This window comes from Mercenaria mercenaria, chromosome 10 (assembly GCF_021730395.1).
Source record: "Mercenaria mercenaria strain notata chromosome 10, MADL_Memer_1, whole genome shotgun sequence".
Taxonomy (NCBI): Eukaryota; Metazoa; Mollusca; class Bivalvia; order Venerida; family Veneridae; genus Mercenaria; species Mercenaria mercenaria.
The window spans coordinates 55,397,777-55,418,948 of record NC_069370.1 but is presented as its reverse complement, the minus strand read 5'-3'; the positions used below and the strand labels follow the sequence as shown (position 1 = coordinate 55,418,948).

At 32.3% G+C, this 21,172-nt stretch overlaps 1 protein-coding gene across 2 annotated transcripts in view; it reads right to left on the bottom strand.

Moving 5' to 3' along the window:
* Positions 1-242: 242 nt before the first annotated feature.
* The window catches only part of LOC123561503 (uncharacterized), a 56,958-nt gene continuing 36,028 nt past the window's right edge, over positions 243-21,172 (bottom strand). For both annotated transcript variants that reach the window (XM_045353928.2, XM_053553132.1), the window contains exons 2-4: positions 19,436-19,625; positions 2,153-2,338; positions 243-364 (exon numbers count right to left, since the gene is read on the bottom strand). In XM_045353928.2, coding sequence (XP_045209863.1) covers positions 330-364; positions 2,153-2,338; positions 19,436-19,622 — 408 coding nt within the window. In that variant the 5' untranslated portion in view covers positions 19,623-19,625 and the 3' untranslated portion in view covers positions 243-329. The remainder of the gene's footprint in view (positions 365-2,152; positions 2,339-19,435; positions 19,626-21,172) is intronic.

Sequence of the window (21,172 nt, the reverse complement as noted above, 5' to 3'; positions counted from 1 at the left end):
GTTAATTTATGTCAGAGTCATATATTCCTAAACTTTTAATAAAAACGCCATAAATACCAGCGAGAGAAACAAACATTAAATTCCCACAATCTTAATATTCTGAATAACGTCTTTAATTAGATTCTGAAACAAAAATGGAAGAATGTTTTCTTTCAAAGTACATTTAGAAGTTGTTATATTTTGACATATGCTTTTTGCATAGGAATATTATATATAACAAAAAAACTGAAAACGATTAACAATTCAACGTGCATGTTTTATTAGGAAAATAATTTTCAGATTTTTTTTCTGATGATAACTAATGTCTGTATTTCACTGTTGAAATCCATTCATTGCCGAAATAGACATTGGTGTGGGGGGAAACCTGAAAAAGTAAAACACATAATTTTGGATATCTTGTCGACACATTTTTTTTTCAACACATAGTTTGTCTTATACTAGAACATAACGAAGCAAAAGCAAGTTTATAGTACTATCATAATCAAACAATAAGTATGCCAGAATATCTAATGCCTAATTAATTGATCCAAGGGAAATTTTCAGTGTAATTGTATTATTACGTATTTTCAAATTTCATTGATTGTCAAACACTGAAATAGAAACACCTAAATTTGCTTTAAGAATTACAGCTGAAGATGTCTAAATTAATTGTAGAAAATTAATTGTAATTAGATTACGTTTTCTTTTTTTCTTAGTAATTTTATACAAGAAACCAACACATTCACTTAATTATTTAAATTATCTAAATTAACGTTACATGTACTAATGTGGGCTACATGCAAAAAATGTAATTATAATGACATGACATTCTTGAAAAACCACGTGAACGCTAAAGACTTATTTGCACGGGGACCCATATATTTTATTGCGAATAAACTACCTCAGATCTTTGCCAAAAATTGTAGCTTAAGTAATTAAAAATAGAAAGTGTCCTAGTTTAGGAAGTGTGACAGTACATTAAAACGTGTACTTTTATGAAAACTATTTATAAGGGACATAATTCAATTCATATTCTGCAAATAAGAGTAACTGGAATAATAATTATATTATAATAATAATGACACTGATGACCTGGATAATGCCTACACCTTACGGCTAGTCATACACAAGAATAAACATTACACAAGACATCGAAGCATATTATTTTTAGGAAAGAACTAAGGCTTATACTTTTTTGTCCGTAATTAACACGCATTATTTATGATTATATAAAAGATATGATTTTGACCTCATTTTCGTTAAATAAGTGGGTACACTAATGCAGCTGCACATACCATATTAAGAAAACCGGAAGTAATATGTAATATTCTAAAACAATCTTTTTAACTTCTCTTTTGACCTTGTTATGACTTATAATTGTTGATTGCTCTTGATATTTTGTAAAGAAATTTTCATTTTACTTATCGCATCTAATTTTAATTTGTATCCAATGGAGCACAATATTTTGATTACTAGTAACTGTAAAATCATTTTCAGTCACCGGATTTAAGTTAAGATAATTATTCTATTATCAATAAACTCTGTCAGAAGATCCTTCGGAAGTATGTAACGCAACCAAGAAAGAGAAAGGCGGACTCAGTTTGAGTATGTGAGGAACTGAAAATGTGCAACACCCTTCCCGCGCCCATGATTTTTGCTAAACAGAATCTGTTACATTGCATGGACTGAATAATCCCAAAACGACCAGAAACTATAATAGTAAAGTATGTAAGAATCCGAGAGAAGAACTCATCCAAACAATATCTAATGGCAACACTAGTTGAACTAGTATAACAAAGTTGATTTTGTTTTCATCTGCTTCAGTTCTTCGATTAAATTTCTCTGTATATTCAAAAACATAAAGTCCTAAGAAATTCTTATTCTAAACATGAAGTAAAAATCAAAACAGAAAATATATTTTTATGACAAAAAGCGATTTCAGTTAGAAAGCTATTTTGATAGACTGAGTAATTATAGTTTACACTTAGTATGCTGGACACGATTGATTCTGCCTTTGCGATGATGATCTGCAACTGTTCTCTATTCAGTCAGAATCTGTTTTGGTAAGCACCCCTTTTAACTGTTAATGGTACTGTCCAAATTTAAAGATTGTTAAGTTCATTACAGAAAATCAGCAGGGTATGGTTTAATATGTTACATTAGTAATACTTACATAAGCTGTAGTAACGCCTGTATATATTTGTATGTCCACTACGTTTACTGTGCTGGTGTTCACAAGCTTTCATACAGTCTTTGTATTCCAAAACCATATTAATTAAATCTTTTTTCAGTGGGAAACGACTACCACGTCTTCCAGCGGCATAGATTAATGATCTGATAAAATGTGTAAACGATATGTCTGAAATATAAAAGAAGACAAAATATAATTGATAACTATTTGTTTAAGTAAAACACAGAAGAAATTAAAATTAAAAATGCACAAAATCATAATACCGTTGATTCATTGCGATAAAGGTGGCGACAATATGATCGGAAATTCTTGATTAGCATTTTATATCGCAATACTATTTTGATCTGGGTTCAGCCGGTTGCATTTGGTTTGAATGGACGTTACTTGCAACGATGTGTATTAGCGCAGGGTGTGAATCAAAGAAGATAAATCTGTTGTTGCAATGACTGTGTTTGTTATGATCAGCCTGTTTTTGCTTTCTTTTTTACCAAAATGAACATCAACTCCTCTGAAATAATTTTTAAAAAACGGGTTTTCCACTTAGCACTGCACGGATTTCGGTCATTCGTCATTCGTTGGTAATTTAGAAATTTTACCAACTATTTATTTTATACCATATTTAAAATAGATCGTAAAAATGTTAGAATCGCTAACCTTGTTTACACAAGGTATAGTTTATTTATAGTGATTAACCAATTAATAAGGATGGTACAGTTTTTGATATTGTTATATTTGTTTTAGGTTTGGCGTCGTTTTTCAACAGTATTTTAGTTATATAATGGTGGAAAGTTAGCCTGGATTATTAACCAGTACTAAGCTGATTCTGTTTAGTGTTATTTATTCTCCCAATACATTCACAAAGTGTAGAATAATTGTGTTGATACGTCTCACATTTTGCGATCATAAGCCCATGGCAAAGTGTGTATATTTAACCACTGTAACTTACTGAGAAAAGTAAAAAAACAGTGTGTATTGTGTAAAAGACAAATGAGGAATGTCTGGCTATAATTTAATACTATCTTATGTAAGAATTTTAATGGTACACAGTATGTCCTCACAGGCAAATGTTTTTTATTTATTTATGAATATACGCCACACCTACTTACATGGACAAGAAGTGATTTCACCAACAACTAATGAAAATATAGAACAAAATAATTGAAGTAGACGTGCATATTGAAATGTGTACATCTTTTGCCACACAGTTGTTATAATCACTATGACAAAAAGTACTGACTGTTCTGTCGTTATGTATTTGTTAGTATACTTGTATTAACAATATCTAGACATCGTTTAAATTGTTTAGATAAGCGACTTTCGATATTTTACAAACGGAGTCTTATCCCATGACATTAAGTATTATAGACTTAAGATGATACACATCGCTCTGTGATGTCAACGCAATTAATATGTACTCGTAAATGTAAAAATATCAGAAAAAAATGCAATTATCTGGTTTTCAAATAATCTTTCTACATTTACTGTGATCACATTAAAGTAACTGTAAGTATCTAATTATTGCTTTAAACATTCCTCACCCGGGTTACAAACTTTGTTCGGCAGATGTATTGAAATCTGAATAGGGTAAATCAAAAACAACAAAACCAACCTTAAAACGTTTCTGTTAGAAGTTTGACAATAGTCAACCTCATTCAATTTTTTTGCCAGAACTTCAGAGCTCTCTGTAATAGGATCTGTCATATAACCATGCATACGTCTGTTTTGTGTTAGCATATGTAACCTGTATTTCTAACAATCATCACGCCCGTTCATTTAGCACATATAAAGGTCAAGTTAAAATAATCAAGAAAATATGGCATATTAGCAAAGTATAAATATATTTCGTATTATCTCTGTTAGTGGCAAAAATCAATATTGCATTATCAAAGTTTTAATGAAGCTAAAAAAATTATTAATTAAACGCAATATGATATAATAAAGGCAATCTATTCCAATGTCATGCGCATGCGTGTTCGTTTAATGGTGTAGAACTATGTAGGGCGATGGATGAGCAAACCAATAAATCAATCTGTTCCTTATAGATGCGGAGTTAAGTGTAGTTCCGCAGATAACTCGGAGGAGTTACAGTATTAATGCATTATTATAATAAACAATTAGACTTACGCTGGGAGGTTCGCGTCATGTGTAATTCTATCTGTAATTATTAATTCTTATTAATTGATGTTTTCATGGCAGAGCTTTTATGTCTCAAACAATATGAGTATTTTAGCCTAATTTACGCTTATCCTACTGTTTAACGAGATTACAGGGTCTATAAAGTAATGTTCACAGTACTGTTCCAAGATAGGGGGTTTATAGAATTCCAAATATGTATTCTCGGCGAAATAACGAAAGGATACGAATTTCATTTAATGCAAAATAACACTTTTTTTGCTAAAATAATTTCACATCATACACTTTATACATGCATTATTAAGTCCAGTTACGGAATTACTGTGTTACATACACCATCTGAATGATAAAATATCACACAAGATAAAATAAAAAACTGTAAAAACACATTCCTGCTCAGTAAGATGTAAGTAAAGAGGTCATACTTAAGAGATTAACAAAAATGAATAATTGATTATGTTTATATTTTAGTATATATATATGACAGAAGAAGGTAAATCAAACAGGTAATCTTGTTGTAACGTCAATGTTTACATTTAATAAAATGTTTTTGGGTTATTCTTAAAATACACTGCCAAATTCTTAAAGCTACAACATCCATCACTCTCGAACTATAGTACTAAAACTTCTGCAATTAAAGTGCGTTCTTCCATAACGTAATGTTGTTTATACAGGATGTGTTGCTACACTCAAAACAGAATCATGAACATCATAAATGGCCTCCTACAAATCACGCACAAATCATTAGTCTTTGGTTACATGTCGATACGAAATACAATTACTGCTACTTCGATAAATGTTCTTACCAATATGACAGTTTTTTAGTGTTATGTTATCCTAGTTTCCGTGAAAGTACATTTCCTACAACACATTAACTGTCTCCCAACTCCCCCTGATGAAAACACTTAAATATACATTAGTGTAATGCCGATATATATTTTAATTTAGGAGATATCACAAATGCAACTTCATACGATTTATAAGATAATAAAATATAGAATTTCTCAGTAGGGAATATGAACACTAATTAATACGTTCACAGATTTTTTACGTTCACAGATTTTACGTAATAAAATCATAAGAACATACCCATTGAAGCTTAAAACGCAATCATGCAGACTTGGTTTGTTTGAGTCTGTTCATGAGAGGTAATAAAAGGTGCAACACCCCACACGCCAACTAGCATGGGCCTGACATGTGTTCTCTTATAATAATAAAAATGAATGGACTCTATGACACCAAATGTAACAAAAGTTAGTCCATTTGTAAATTATTGATCATCTAGAAATCGAAAAAAATAAACAGTTGTCGAACGTTTGGCTATTAGATTTCCTTTTAGTGACTGGCATTTCGTTCCTAAACATACTGATCGTGATATATTTTCTGAGCATTTAGTATGTGATGATACGAAAACTGCTTATTGTGAAGCACACGACCAGCTTGACATGTTTTAGTTTACCATCAATTTATTTAAAACCCACGCATACTTAAAACTGATATCTACGTGGTAGACAATTTTTTATCTGATCGTGAGGCTTTAAGTCTCTTGAGATAATCATTTCCAGTGAAAAAAATAGGTTGAATAAATCAAGCTTTTTCTGAGTTTTTATGCCAAAAGCAAAAAAATTTGTATTTATTCATTGTGGAAATCTGTCCAATGATTCACTGCTATATCATAAACAAGGATAAATATCCAACAGGGAATGCCACGTTCCAAAAAATGCAGCCTCCCGAAATCGGACGTGAACACGACCAACACGCATTCACATACATACACACGCTCGAGAGCACACGCTTATCACACACAAAGTAAACACGCGGACAAAAACGAACAAATAAAGGAACACAGTGATGCACCACCTATGAACGGTCAGTGGCAAAAGCACCACTGGGAAGCTTAAACCGGTTTATGGTGCGCAGCTTACCTCACTCTTACACCCACCATGTTCCAAAGTCACGGGATAGTGTAAATAAAAGTACTAAACGTCAGGTGAATCACTAACACACGCAATGGCAACAAAAAGCATGGCATGTGAAACACAAAAATGCTATATAAAAAGCAAATAATAAGAACAAAAAACGCATGTACTCAGTGCTTTTGCAGAAGACAGAGCATCAAGAGAAACACGCTTAAGGGCCCGACGAAACAAGTCACAAGACACATATCAAAACAGTTCAGTCACGATAGGATTTAAAATCTGCCTCTCAGAGTCCTCTTCTGTCAAAGAGGAAAGCGTAATGCCGAACTGTAAAAGGATGCGGTGTGTCTCAAAACAATTGGGTCATAACCTCTTTTTACAAAACGTTCATAATTTTACCAAATACAGTTGGAAAATTACCATGACCCAATATCTTACGAAGTTTGTAAACCACATCCCTATAAAACCGGGTTTTGAAATATATGCATAGCATACACGTGTACCTTTAACCCTTACCCTAATGAATTTCTGTAATTAACTTGACCATCTATCAATTAACATTTAAAAGGGGTGCTTATCAAAATGATACTGACTAAATGGCAAACAGTGAAGATGTTGATCAGACTGCAGGCCGATCATGATCCACACTGGTCGCAAAAGCAGAATCAATCGTGCCCAGCATGATAAGGGTTAAGTTGTCTTTCGAACTGTCAGTATAAATTGAGCAATGATCTTTGTAAATCGATTCGATTTCATTGTATTTAGATTTAAATGTTTAAAGATTCGTTTCAGGGTTTTCAAGGTTGGTTTCAATATCGGAAAGAACTGTAGAGGAGAACTGAATTTTCCTTTATACAATCAAACTCGAAGTATGTTTCATTAATTGAAACTTTAATGCGATACCTGTTGGATTAATTTGTTTCGGTTTGTCTCGGCAAAATTGAGATATCAAGTTATGAGCAGGTTATATGAAGTGTTTACAGCTACCCTCAAAGCATAATGCAATGAATGTTTCTCGACGGTTGTAATGAGAACCTTATGAAACTAATGAACATGAACCATGTGTTTTCCAGTAATAACCCTGTCTCTTTTATAAATTGGTTTTGATTTTGAACAATGACTACGAACGAAACACCATTATTTTAACGTATGTAGAGAGATATATAGCTTTTCATGTCACATTTGTTTCATTGTTTTGTATAAATATTATATGCAATCTTCAAACGACAGATTAGCAAATAAATGATACTTTCAAATCGCATGATATAAAACTCCTTTATATCGATTTGAACAAAAGGTGTGTCCTTCGTGAAGGCTCCTGTTCTGTATCAAATAAAGATTTTACATAGTACGCGCCTTCACATTTAATACAAGTTTTGTTAAAACAGCCTGGCAGTGTTTTCCTTGCGTGGAATATGAATTTATATAATTATTTAACGCCTGTTAAATCATCTCTATAAGCATACATTTGTTACAGTTTATATCTCTCAAAAATGCACGAGACATACCAAAACAACTACACAGTTTAGTCTGATTTTTTTTTTATCAGAAACCTTTTCTAAGAAACAAAGAGTGTATCAACAGTAAGGGGCAAAACATTTCTAGATGAGGCTCCAGCCATTTTTGTGACTTAATTGTTAATTTATAAGCCCTGATGATGAACTTTGCATTATTTAAAATGAAATTATGTGAAAAATAACTTGGCATAACGAAAGAAAAAAGTCAACACTGTAAATAAGTCTTAGGGCAATTTGAAATGTTGGACATTATACTGAGCATTAAATGGTCTGTTTCTATGACTCATGCTTGTTTAACAGACCGAATTATTTATTTACATCGTTTATTTAAAAAGTAGATGTCAAGATATTGTTTGTACATGTATGCCAACAAATAGATCACGGCAAAAGCAACATTATGATTATAACAATTACCTGTCTATATAAACTGCATAGTCTTTCACTTTTAACGTTTCATTCAATCATTTTTTCAAAACTTTTTTTTGTTCATTATTTAACAAAAAAGTATCTACTGTAAGCAGATGTAGCGTATTAAATAAAACGCATACCCCTGAGAGGCTGCAGTGTATATCTATATGGATGAACTCTTAAATACTACGCCTCTAATGCATTCACGGAAATGAGTTATGCCTGATTGATATGCAAAATTTATGTTCTTAAATCTTAATTTCACCGATTCTTTTTCTATGCAATCTCCCGTCATTAATGACAGAAGCACATGTTTTTACAGACGGATCTTTTTATACTGTCTTCGTTCAAAGTGGTTTCTACAGAAACAAAAACTTAAAAATATCATTAACGTTCACAACAATAGCTCAAAAATGTGTGTGGACAGAGCTACTTTATTTTTAGAAAAGTGTGCCTATGTACATATGCACTAAAAAGATCTCGAGATTTCAACATCTTTTCATGCTTAAATTACACCGACCTTTTTTTTCTGAAGTTATTTCTTGGTTACATTTGTTAAAACTGTGGTTTAACTTACGAGCCAATTTTCTCCAAAACATGGAATTAACGGTTACCATATATCGATCAAACTATGACTTACGCCTGCAATCATTTTGCTTGATTGCATTTTGTGCTTTCAACAGTTCATTTTATAGACTTTTATAGAATGCTCTCAGTAGTTGGACTTACTGTTGCGCTTTGGGATCATGCAATGTGTATGTATAATGCAGGTGCTAGTGGGCCTGGGAGGTGTGGTATGTTTCAATTCTGACAATGAAGAAACAAAGTGTAAAACTGTGCATACTGTTTCATTCATTCAATAAAATATTTAGACATTAAAACAGATTTTTTAGCCTAATATGTCACTATCAATTATTAACAAGGTACTTGTTTTTTTTTCATGCAAACCATGTATAATTACCATCATGGGATTACGAAGGAATAGTTATTGTGCGGTGCGTCTGTAAAGACGGTTAGCAGACGATAAATTGTATTCCATTAAATACTGCATTTTGCACAAGAGAGAAAAAGAGTAGACTAGAGATTGTTTTCGCTCTGCCTTATATCAAACCAAAAATCGATGAAACATACTGTGAATGTAAGTAATTGAAGACACAAAACGAAAACTATGTACATAGATGTTATTAAAATGAAAATGTTGATTGACAAACATTAACACGGTATTCGAACGATACGAAACCAGACGGCCGTACCTACTGTGCTGCTCAGTCATATTGCAAATGTTATAAAATGGTATTTTGTATACAGCTGTATGACATGATCAGTCTGAATATAACACTACCCTTTGAACATAAAATCGTCTCAACGTCTGGCTCGGAGATCAGATATTAACCTAAGGCGCAACTTAGATATGATAAGTAGGTCATATACTAATTTAATTTACTAATGCTGTATTAATGCTAAATTTAAATCAAACAACTTTGAACAATCTTTTCAGTTTGATGAAAAATATTGAGAAATTTGTAGGGACAATACTTACGATTGATAGGATCGGCAAAAATATTTTATAGTTGCCGTTAATGGTAACTACTTTTATTTTCCCAGAATCAAAACGCAAACAACTCGCAAGGGTTTTTTTAATATTTCTAATCTTGTTTTTTGTCAACAATAAGAATATTTGAAAATCTTTACAATTTGCGTGCATTTAAGCAGTTCGCACCAACATCTATTAAGAAAATTAATTTCAGTGTTACCATAATAGCTGTTGTTGAAATAACGAATGTTTTACTGTGGCTTCACAATCCTTTACACGGCCAACGTCCGGTTTATGTAAGTATCTGATATGGCAGCTAGGTGGGTCCACACGTGCATTTTTACATAGTAAATTGAAAACTGATCACTTTGTAATTACAGTTTGTAAATCCGATAAACTGAAATTTGATCACTTTGTATAGTTTCACTGATTTGTTAATAAGACACAGTAACCACTCTGAAATCTGATCATGTTATATAGTTTAATTGAAAGTAATGTGTTTGGTCTGTAAATACGATGTGAAAGTAACAAAATGTATGATTTAAAAAAAAAACACTTCTTTATTCAATTTAGAGACAACAGCGTATTTTTTCATAAACTCGATCACCCATTCTCTTCTTAAAATAATATTCCAATGTTTTAAATATTCCTTATATTACAATAAAATGACGTAAATTTTGAGGCGAGCTCTTACAATACATTCATATTCATTTCATTTATTAGAAAATAGTGTCCTTTGCATTTGTGCCTGCAATATCCGCTCCCCCACTTTGAAGTTTCAATTGGTCATTCAGTTGAAGTATTGCAGTAAACTTGACTGTATACCGCCATGTATTATACGTGTCTTGTTTTTATTCGTTTCACATATCCGATACACCTTCTTAAGTAGCTAAACTGCAAGTGTTTTGAGGTTAGCAAGTAAAATCACTTACAGGAATGTTATTAAATTCCTATCGCACTTTCATTTATCACAGTTTTATCAGTTGTTTATTCAAAAAGCTGAGAGACATATAATTTTTTGTATTAGGTTAACGTCTTTGTCGAGAATATCTCTTCAATTTGCCTCTAGATCATTCCTAGAATGGAACTAATAAAAACGTCTCATCTAAATTGCAGATAGATCTAATTTGCAGGTTGCGAAACAATGTTTTCTAGTATGATTATGCTACAGTGATATACTAGTCATATTTCAGAAATTGAAATAGCAGTTAAACTTCGTGGTATTTGTTGCATTTAAAGCTAGTGCATGCTTATTAAATTGTATGCACGTCCTGTTGGAAATAACAATTATAGTGTTCCATTTACGATACAATATTTCATTAGTTTGACAATAAAACATTACGATCTCATTAAATGATTTTATTTAGTAAACACATGTTTTGATCTGATTATTGTTACCTTTGAATATAAAACTATATATCTCTCTATATATCTACTGTCACGATATACTCGAGGAATTTAGTCTAACAATCTAATATGACGTCAATGAAATTGACCCGAGTCTCAAGGGACCAAAATGGACGAAAGCATTTATAAAGTTATTGCGTTGATTAAAATAATCAGTGAAGCGAGAAATTTCAAAAAGAAGAAAGAAGATCGCATGTCAAAATACCATAAACTTGACCCAGGGATGAGTGTAAATATGCAATAATGTCTACATGAACTTTGATTACAGGTTTGCACCGAAGTAGTTTCAAGGGAAATGTCTCTTAAGTTCACCACTTTATATGTTTAGTGTTATGACCGAACATTTTTAGATACTTTTAGAGAGAAAATATTCCGGTTAAAAGATATTAAGTTTGACAAAACTCGCAGTAAAATAAACATATCCAAAGCAAACATTAAAATTTTGTGTGTTTTCATTACATCTAAAACATTTTATTTTTTTTGAAAACGATCTCTCAGACGAAATATGGTACCAATAAATGTGTTTTTGTTAATTTTCAAAAATAATTTGTCATTTAACATGTTTTGTATATTGTCTAGAATAATACTTGGTCACGACAAGCTATTTCTGGAAACTGGTTAGATGATAATTACTCATAATTTGAAATTTATGTGTTTGTACAGTATCTTTTGCTTTCTATATATTTGACAACTAAAATTACTAATGCACTAAAATAGTCCCGGAAATGTAAATGCAGCTATTCAGAATGTTGGATAGATCGAAGTAAAGTGATTTAGACTAGACAATGTTATTGGCTTCCATACTGCTCCGTTAATAAAAAGCTGCCTAGTTTGGTAGGAAATTAATTTTACTTAAGTATATTTGTTATTCATAAAACAACTTAATTAGTAATTCTTGTCTTTTATTGTGGACGAAAACGTTTTAAAAAACAACATTTATTTCAGACAGATACAATATGCATCATAATGTTTAAAGAGCTCTTATCTGAAAAACAACACTTTAATCGTACTCACGAAGCCATTTTGTTTTCTGACTTAAGTCATTTCTTACGTATCTTAGGCTTAAGCTGTTTTATGAGTAGGACTTAAGTTTTTACTTAAGACTTAAGCTGAAATCACCACAAACTTAAGTAAGATCTTAAACTTAAGTCAAAACTTATACTTAAGATGCTTTATGAATACGGCTTCAGGTGTATTTTTTTTTCTTTTCTTTTTTTTAATTCGAGAATATGCCTTATCTACCCTTCCGTTATTTGAAATTAAATTAAACTGCGTCGTTATTCAGAAATACTGCTATCTAACAACTTGTTTTGCCTTGTATGTACAAATTAGAAAATATAGACCGATTAACAACTTGAACAAATGACAACATATATTAGTATTTTATCCTAAATTCATTCCTAGGTTAAACCTCTTTTTCAAATGAAACTAAACCTGAAAGGGTTAGAAAAATGTGCAATCTGTTTGTTATTCGAAGCGGGGCGCCCACTCTGCGTGTGTCGATTCACCGTAAAATCTAACTCACTGACTCGCTTATTGGACGTAGCTCTACCGACTGACGTACATAAATTACATTTTAAATGGACGAATTTCCAACAAAAATCTAGTTAATCGTAACGCGTCATTTAAAAGCACGAGGGTCATCTGGTAAAGGGGTGTATATTGGTAAAGGGAAGAATAATAATGCAAATGGTAAACAAAAACTAGTGGTGCATATGACGATTGTGTTTATTTTGTTGCTCATTTCACAGTGCTTGGTAAATTTTGTAATCTTATCTTTTGCAATCGACTAAACTCCATTTTAAAACAACATGTATGTAACGTCAAGCAAGTTATCAACCAGTGCTCCTGGATTCTGTTCCAGTACATACCTGGTCTCTGGACGTAATTGCCAACTTCTCTACATTGATCAGAAGCGGATAACGAATGATCTTAGATACAATGCCATTTCTCGAATCGTCAGGATATTTGCTTTGTCCGGGGCTTGAACTCACGACCCCGTGATCTGTAGATCTGCTCTATCTGTACTTAACAAAGCGAGCAGAATTCTCCTGTTAAAATTGCAAATAATGGGCGTACATTTTAAATAATAAAATTTGTAAGAAGATCATTTGAAAGAGCATATTTTAGTTCAAGTCAATCGATTCATAAATTCGGAGGGGAAATCAACAAATACAACAACGTCAATCAAAATTAATTTTCTTGTAATACTGTTGAATTTCAAGGTATTACAACAAACATTTTCTTTCCTTTCCTCTTTAAAAGGCTACTAATAATTACCAGAATAATCATGTTTTTATTATACGCTCTTTTTTCATTTGTATATTTTACTCAACATCTTCTATTATTGATATTCAACGTACGTGATATAATGATCTTGTGATCAAAGATTAAACTACATTATAAACAAGAGGGCCAAGATGGCCCTAGGTCGCTAACCTGTGTAACACACCATAACAGTATAAACATGTTTTACCTAGTGATTACAAGGACACAAATATTATGACCAATTTTCAGTAAGATTGGACAAAAAACATGACCTCTTGAGTGTAAATAAGCATTTTTTTATTTGACCTATTGACCTATTTTTTACCCCTCGTGACTTAGATTGTAACAAACCTGTCCAAGACTTCATGATAACAAACACTCTGACAAAAATTTATGAAATAGAATAAAAAAAATGTGCCCCTAGGGTGTAAACAAGCTTGTTCTTTGATTTGACCCGATGACCTAGTTTTTGACCCCACATGACCCAGATAAAAATTCATAAGATATTTCATAACAACAAAGGGAAGAAATTAAAAATAAATCTAAGTCCTTAAAATTTCTTACAAGGTACAGATATGTCAAAATACACCTAAAAACTGGAGGTACCATCCATGTTGTACCACAGAAAAGTGGTCTCGGTTTTTCCCTAAGGCCAATAATAAAAAAAAGTTACTAAATAAGCTATTTATAGTAATATAAAAGGGAAGTAATTAAAAAGAAAAATATTGTGAGTGAACAAAAGAAGGATCAGCCAAATAAAAACAAGAGCACTGCAATGCAACGCAGATGCAGAGCAATATACACACACAACAAAGTCATATGACCTTTGACCCCTAAGTATGACCTTGACCTTAAAGTGATCCATCCGAAACATGCACTCTGCACGTCGTTTCGATGAGGTGAACATTTGTGCCAGGTTTCTTTGAAATACTTCAAGGGGTTCAAGAGTTACAGAGCGGAAGGGAAATTGCTAACCAACAGACAGACGGACACCGAGGCGATAACATAATACGTCTCTTAGGGCGTATAAAAAGGAATCGAGATCTTATGGTGATACAAGTTGTGTGCAAGTTTGGTTAAAATAAAATCATAAATGAAACCACTATCATGCAGACAAGAAATTGTTGACGCACGCACGCACACAAATTCTGGTCCTTTAAGGGGCAATAACTCTAGAAACCATGAGGGGATCTGGCCAGTTTTACAAAGGAACCAAGATAGCATGCCAATACAAGTTTTGTACAAGTTTGATCAAAATTGCATGCAAAATGTGGTCTCTACCATGTTCACAAGAAATTGTGGACGGACGACGGACAACGCACGAAGGGCGATCACAAAAGCTCACCCTGTCACTATGTGACAGGTGAGCTAAAAATGTATGCCCTTCTTGGAGATACTTTGCGGTTTGTCATAATTTATGGATATTAATATTAGGACCATCTTGACTGTGACAGATCATTGTATATCATACACACGAGATAGCTTAAAGATATATAAATTGGTTCGTGATCAGTGCAGATTTGCTTTTGGCCCGTAAACTGATACATCTGGTACTGGTACGTAGTCATTCCTTTTCACTTGTTTATTCATCATATGTGGAGAATTTTTCAAAGTGCAACGAGTTGAATAAAATAAAATTCGATGCTTTGATGAGTATTTTATCAGTTTTAATCAACGAGTTTAATAACGTCAATTGTAATGTTCTATTTATCACATGTTAGCATTTCCTGCTGAAACGTTAAAATTTCTTCTTTCGTTACCAGTTATAGTACATGTTCATTCGTCGAACGTCTCCTGTTTTAAAACTACGTCAACGTCAAAGTTAAACCAAATTTATGTAATGACTTTATTTCACTACCACGATGTCAAACATGCTATAATATAAATATAGATTTCAAAAGCAACTTCATGAATCTGATTTATGTTCAGATGAAATTGTTGCGTAAAAAGCAGTCATTTGAACTTAGAAGGTAAAGGAAATTGAATTTAGCAAGTAATTATGAACAAAATATGATACATCTAGGTCTCATTTATGGTCTGGACAGTAAAATAGAAAAAGTGGAACCTCCACAGGTCGCTCAACACGACAAAAACGAAAATGTTGCAGGCTCGGTTTGATTGAGCCTCTTCATGGACGGTAGTGGAAATGCATGCTACCGTCCACGCCCTCTGAGCAGAATTCAACATCCACACATGCTACAAGTACAACAAACAATTTAGAGACATCCGCAGAAATTATCATACATCAATATTTGCCACATTTATGGAGATCAACGTACCTTTCTAGACAAAAACAGCATTAAAAAAGAGATGATATTGTTCTGTGATTTCCCAGAATATTTATAATAATGCCGAAGAAAAGATCCTAAATATCAGAACAAGGTTACCATGAGAAAAGACTATATTAGGATAATTTTGATACATCTTTTGCCTTCGCTTGACTTACATTGGTACTAGCGGCGTGAGAGGTATTGCACTTTTCATTACCTCAGTCAAACCGGGTCTACTATTATTTTGCTTGCTTGTATACTATGCTTCCAAAGGATCATCTTATAGATGTAGTAAGGATAATATTCACTGTGCTTCACACTGAAGTGGTAAATAAATGCATCAGAAATAATTTATACTTGTATTACTGTGACTTTAAGGATTCTTTACAATGACAAAAATATTCACTCTCTTCATATCCTTGTTTAAAGTAACCCAGAGGGCACAAACGTGTATATAATAGTTTCTGATAAAAAGTATTCTTTCCAGTAAAGTATCTAAATTACTTAAATGTCTTAAAGAAATATTTGAAAACCTTTATTACAGCTAGGGCTTTATGTCTATATGCAACTTCATTTTGAGTTTAGTATCAGTATTATTTAAATATGTCTTTATGACATGAAAGCGTCACATTTATTGCTTTCACACTATACCGGTTATTAATCTTGGTGTTGGCACATAGGTATGCACAAGATACACGCAATGATAAATATTTCATTTCTTAGTTTTAATTAAATCGGAATTATAGCGGCACAGTTTGTGGTCCGAGAAATATTCTAGCCATGGCAGAAAACGAACAAAGAGGTTAAGCAATGCAGGGAAACAACTTAGGAGTCTGATTTGTAACTTTGAAAGCATTATGTTCCTGAAACAGCGTTTACTTGTGAAATCGGAGATCAAATTTCTCGATTTATTTTCTGTAATTATAAATTATATCCTGGAAATGAGAGATAATCTTTGTGTAATTGTATCAATAGTACAGAAATTAAATTGCATTAGTTGTTTGCTCTTTAAAGATGATAATAAAATACGCTAAAAGAATGAACGCAATCACGCAAAATAATAACAGATTTAGTTTAATTAGGTGGTAAATCACATTTAACATAATTTACTAAAATGCTGACCTTTCAGGTAATCAGTTAGAGATCTAATTTAGCAACAAGAAAGGTTCATAAGAACCTGATCCAAATCAGAATTTATGTAATATTGTATTTTATTATCTGCTGTCATGTGAGCATCCTTAAAAGACATGTATGTTTTTTTTTCTATATAATGTCCAGTTACACATTTCCAGCATGCCACAACAATCTTGGCTGAGAGGCAAGTTCTAAGATTGATTTCCCATTTTGTAAAAGTGGTTGAAAATCAGATTTTGGTCGAGTAATGGATACCTTCCAAAATTTTGCAACTGATCGTTTTCATTGACTGCTTAATACGTGGTTGAAATTCACCGGTTTGATTTTCCTATCCTTGTTGCCCAAACAAGAGATAGTTTTAGCAAAAGCATCAATTTAATAAATAGACTTTGCCAAAGAAATTATGTGAATATAAGAATTGTTATATTTCACTTGTCAAAGTTTTCCATTGATAGTTATATCCCGGCACAACCAGTTTCCGACCGCTTAACAAGTTTTCTGTGCAGCTTTGTACAAATACAAGTCCAAATCTTTGGTTTATTGTCTAACACTTTCTATCAGCATAAGTGCTATAAAAGCATACCATTTAAGTTTCAAGTTTCTTACAGATCGAATCCCTGGCATGATGATTTTGGATTTAACAATTTATGTTAACTAGCGTAAATACTTACTTGAAATTTTTTGGCAGTATAAAACAGTCATTGCAACCAAAATTTTACAAGATGATCATTTTATATTTATATAGATATGCCCTAGAAGGAACTTTTGCTATGCTTTAACTTGTATGTCATATGCTGTTGAAATCAGCACATTTCATGTCAAGAAATTAATCGGTTATCGTTAAATATAGAGCGACCGGCAGAACAGTAGTTTATTAAAGTACACAACAACTTTCTAACATTTGTTGCGGTTATGGAACATGTCGTAAATAGTCTTCGTTACCATAATTTGGCTTATGATATTTCATTTTCCTATGCTCGCGTTGGTTTAGATGTCCGGAGCAAACTGTTGAATTTTGAAAGGCAACATCGAAGTTATCTATATTTATGAATTTAATATAGTAACTATAAATAACAGCATATCCAGTCAGATGTATTACACGTAATGCAAATATAAGTGCAAAAACGTAATGATTATATGCATCCAGCTGTACAGATGAAGTCTATTTCGATCACGTGTCAACTTTAATGGTTGGCAAAATATTGCAGACAGCGGTTGTAGTCTTTAAGTGCCATTTGGCGGCTATAAAAAGTTCTCACCGGCTAAGATTCAGTGTTCTTACACTTTTCTGGTCCTTCGGGACAATTCTACTCTTCTAATGGATCTCCTTACAGATTTTATTTGAAAGTTGCAAATAATTGAATTCTGTTGACGGATCGGGACTCAAGACTGATATGACATATTCTGACAAAATATATCAATGGACACGCGATATTAAGGAAGCGCTGTAAAAACGTGTTATTCCATTCCAACGCCCCAAAGGATTCTTTTTTCGTAATTTAACATGTAACAAGCTGTCAGAAAATGCTTGTCTAATATATAGTCAGTCCCTGAGCACAGGTTTCTTTATTATTTTCGTCTAGAAACGAGTATTTCCCGTGATGTCTAGGTCTACACTAATCAATAATTAACCATATAAATTGACGAAACGTGACCATGCACAAGGAAGACTTTGAACAACACAAATGATGACAAAAATGGCACTTAACCTGTTATACTTACCAGAATTATATTCTTTCTTGATTAATTTTGAATACTTTTTGTGTTTCATAAATATTTGATTTGATGTTTACTCGTTTCATACTAACATCATTCGCGAGCGATGAAAACATATTTACCATTGGATCAAAGTAACTTTATATCTGAATAACAAACTAGCAGTCGATGCTTTATTTTACTATGCACCATTTGGGTATATTGTACTCTTTCGATCTTTTCTTATTTAAACATAAATCATATTTTGCATTCGTTGTTTTTTCTAAAAAATAGTTAAAAGACAGAACACGAATTGTAACGGATGCCTGGAAAATGTTGTTTGAAAGATGCGATCCCTTGGTAACTAAGTTTTACTTACTATTATAAATAATACACAATACATTTATGAGGGATCGGTATAATGTTTTCTTATCATATGTGTATGCAAACTACATTGTCGTGAGCATCGTGTGAATGGAAGAATTCAATGTTTATTTTACATATATAATAGAACATGTAAGTAATGAATAGCCGTTGGATATCACATATGGTGTTCGTAGTATGCGATGTTTAGTGAAGGAATATACTTGATTATATGGGGCATCTTGCTTTAGATGTTGTGCGAATACATATGCATGACATCATATGTACAGTCATGCTATGCAAGGTTTTACGGACTTCCAACAAACATGAGATAAATATCACTTATTCTAGCTTTTAGATCTTCCAGAATACGCTAAAAGCAAACTGGCCTTGAATGGTTTCTCGAATCAAATTTAATGTCGGGCTTTTTCTTAAACGCTTCTTTTACTTTTTTCTAATAATATCTTTTGTACAGTAACAAAGATTGGAAGGCTCTAAATGCTGCAACAGTTGCTTAAACAAAGATTGCAGCAATTTTATCTCACACTTTCGGCTTTCATACAAAAGAAAATTAAACACAAGAAAGAATAGTGTTTATAATATTATAAAATATATACCGTCTGTTCCTTCTCGTTTTGATAACGTATGCCAAAGCTGTTTTAGGCGACGCAAGTTGGGCACGGCTTCTTCACATCTTGATTGACATAATGGTGGGGTAGTGGAAACTGTTGCAGGATTTAACACAATCATAACGAACATGCCGTATAAGAGAGAAAACGAAGATATTTTTCCTTTAGCATTCATAACCTGAAAGTAAAACATTTCACACACATTTATCTTTAAATATATGAAAGTAAACCATTTCACACACATGTACCTTTAAATATATGAAAGTAAACCATTTCACACACATTTATCTTTAAATATATGAAAGTAAACCATTTCACACACATGTATCTTTAAATATATGAAAGTAAACCATTTCACACACACGTATCTTTAAATATATGAAAGTAAACCATTTCACACACATTTATCTTTAATATATGAAAGTCAACCTGACATAATCGCAAAAGTGAGCTTTTTCTACACTACATTTGTATTTGTTCCCTGAAAATACACCGTTTTACATACATTTACCTAAAAATGTATGGAAGTTTAAAAGATAATAATGGCAAGTTAAGCACATAGGGTAAGCGTAATAAATAAAAGTTACAACAATTAGAGACCTAATGTAGCATATAAACTACTGCTTTTCGGAAATGTGAATATCTCATATGTTTTACTTGCTTTCAACATGTTCAAAGATGTTATAAAACACTCCAGTAACACTCGAATAATTATCTATTCTTCCTTAGGTCGTATTGATATATATATCGTTTATCATGCCTCAACATATCTTTAATATTTCTCTTTTCCCTGCTTCATTTCTAAGAAGGTTTTAAAGGTAAAATATAACAAATACATTTAATATATAAATCCGAAGTAAATCATTGATACATCAAATAGCTTTAACCCGTTTTCTGACTAGCGATAACGCAACAAATATTGCATAACAACCGGTAGTATTACCATTTTGATCGCAGAACAAATTATACTTTCTTTAGTACAATAAAACTATTACTACGCCATTGACCGCGTACTGATGTATACATTAGATATTACACCAATGAGAATTATAACACTTTTGTTCTGGGTCTACAATTATTTAGGGCATTAGGTTTAAGATATATTTAAAATATAGCATGTAAACAAACGCCAGTATTTTATCGCATGTAATAGAAATATGCACAGCGTTTTATAAAGGAGCAGTAACTCATACGATAGCAGAACGACCACCCATGTCACTAGACATTAGATACTAAAAGATATCATCTTACTAGTATCCTGAATTAAAAAAGCATCCGGCTACATATTTTCCAATGCAGTTTTAACAAGTTTGTTCAGCATATATAAGCTACCTTATCATATATGATATATATCTTGCAACTATCTCACTATTCATTCTCTATTAATTCTTATCAAACAAAACTTATGTACACTTTTTCTAAAAAAGTGTATATTAACAAGAAAACATTTACATTTATTTCTGATCACGATAATGCATGTATGATCCGTGGCTTTATTTTCCCCAGAGAATCAGTTTCCTTTAGGATAAATGATTACTTAACGTTTTGCACAAGACAGGACAATATTTACAAGTCTGGCTACATTCTTTTGCGAATAAGGTCGTAAACAAAATAAGATATTAAAATGCCAAGTGGTTAAGGCTGCCTCTGCCCAGATGTACAAATACATATCGTAAAGACGTTTTCCAGCTTGTTAGTGAACTGTGTGTGGTAATAGCTAATACC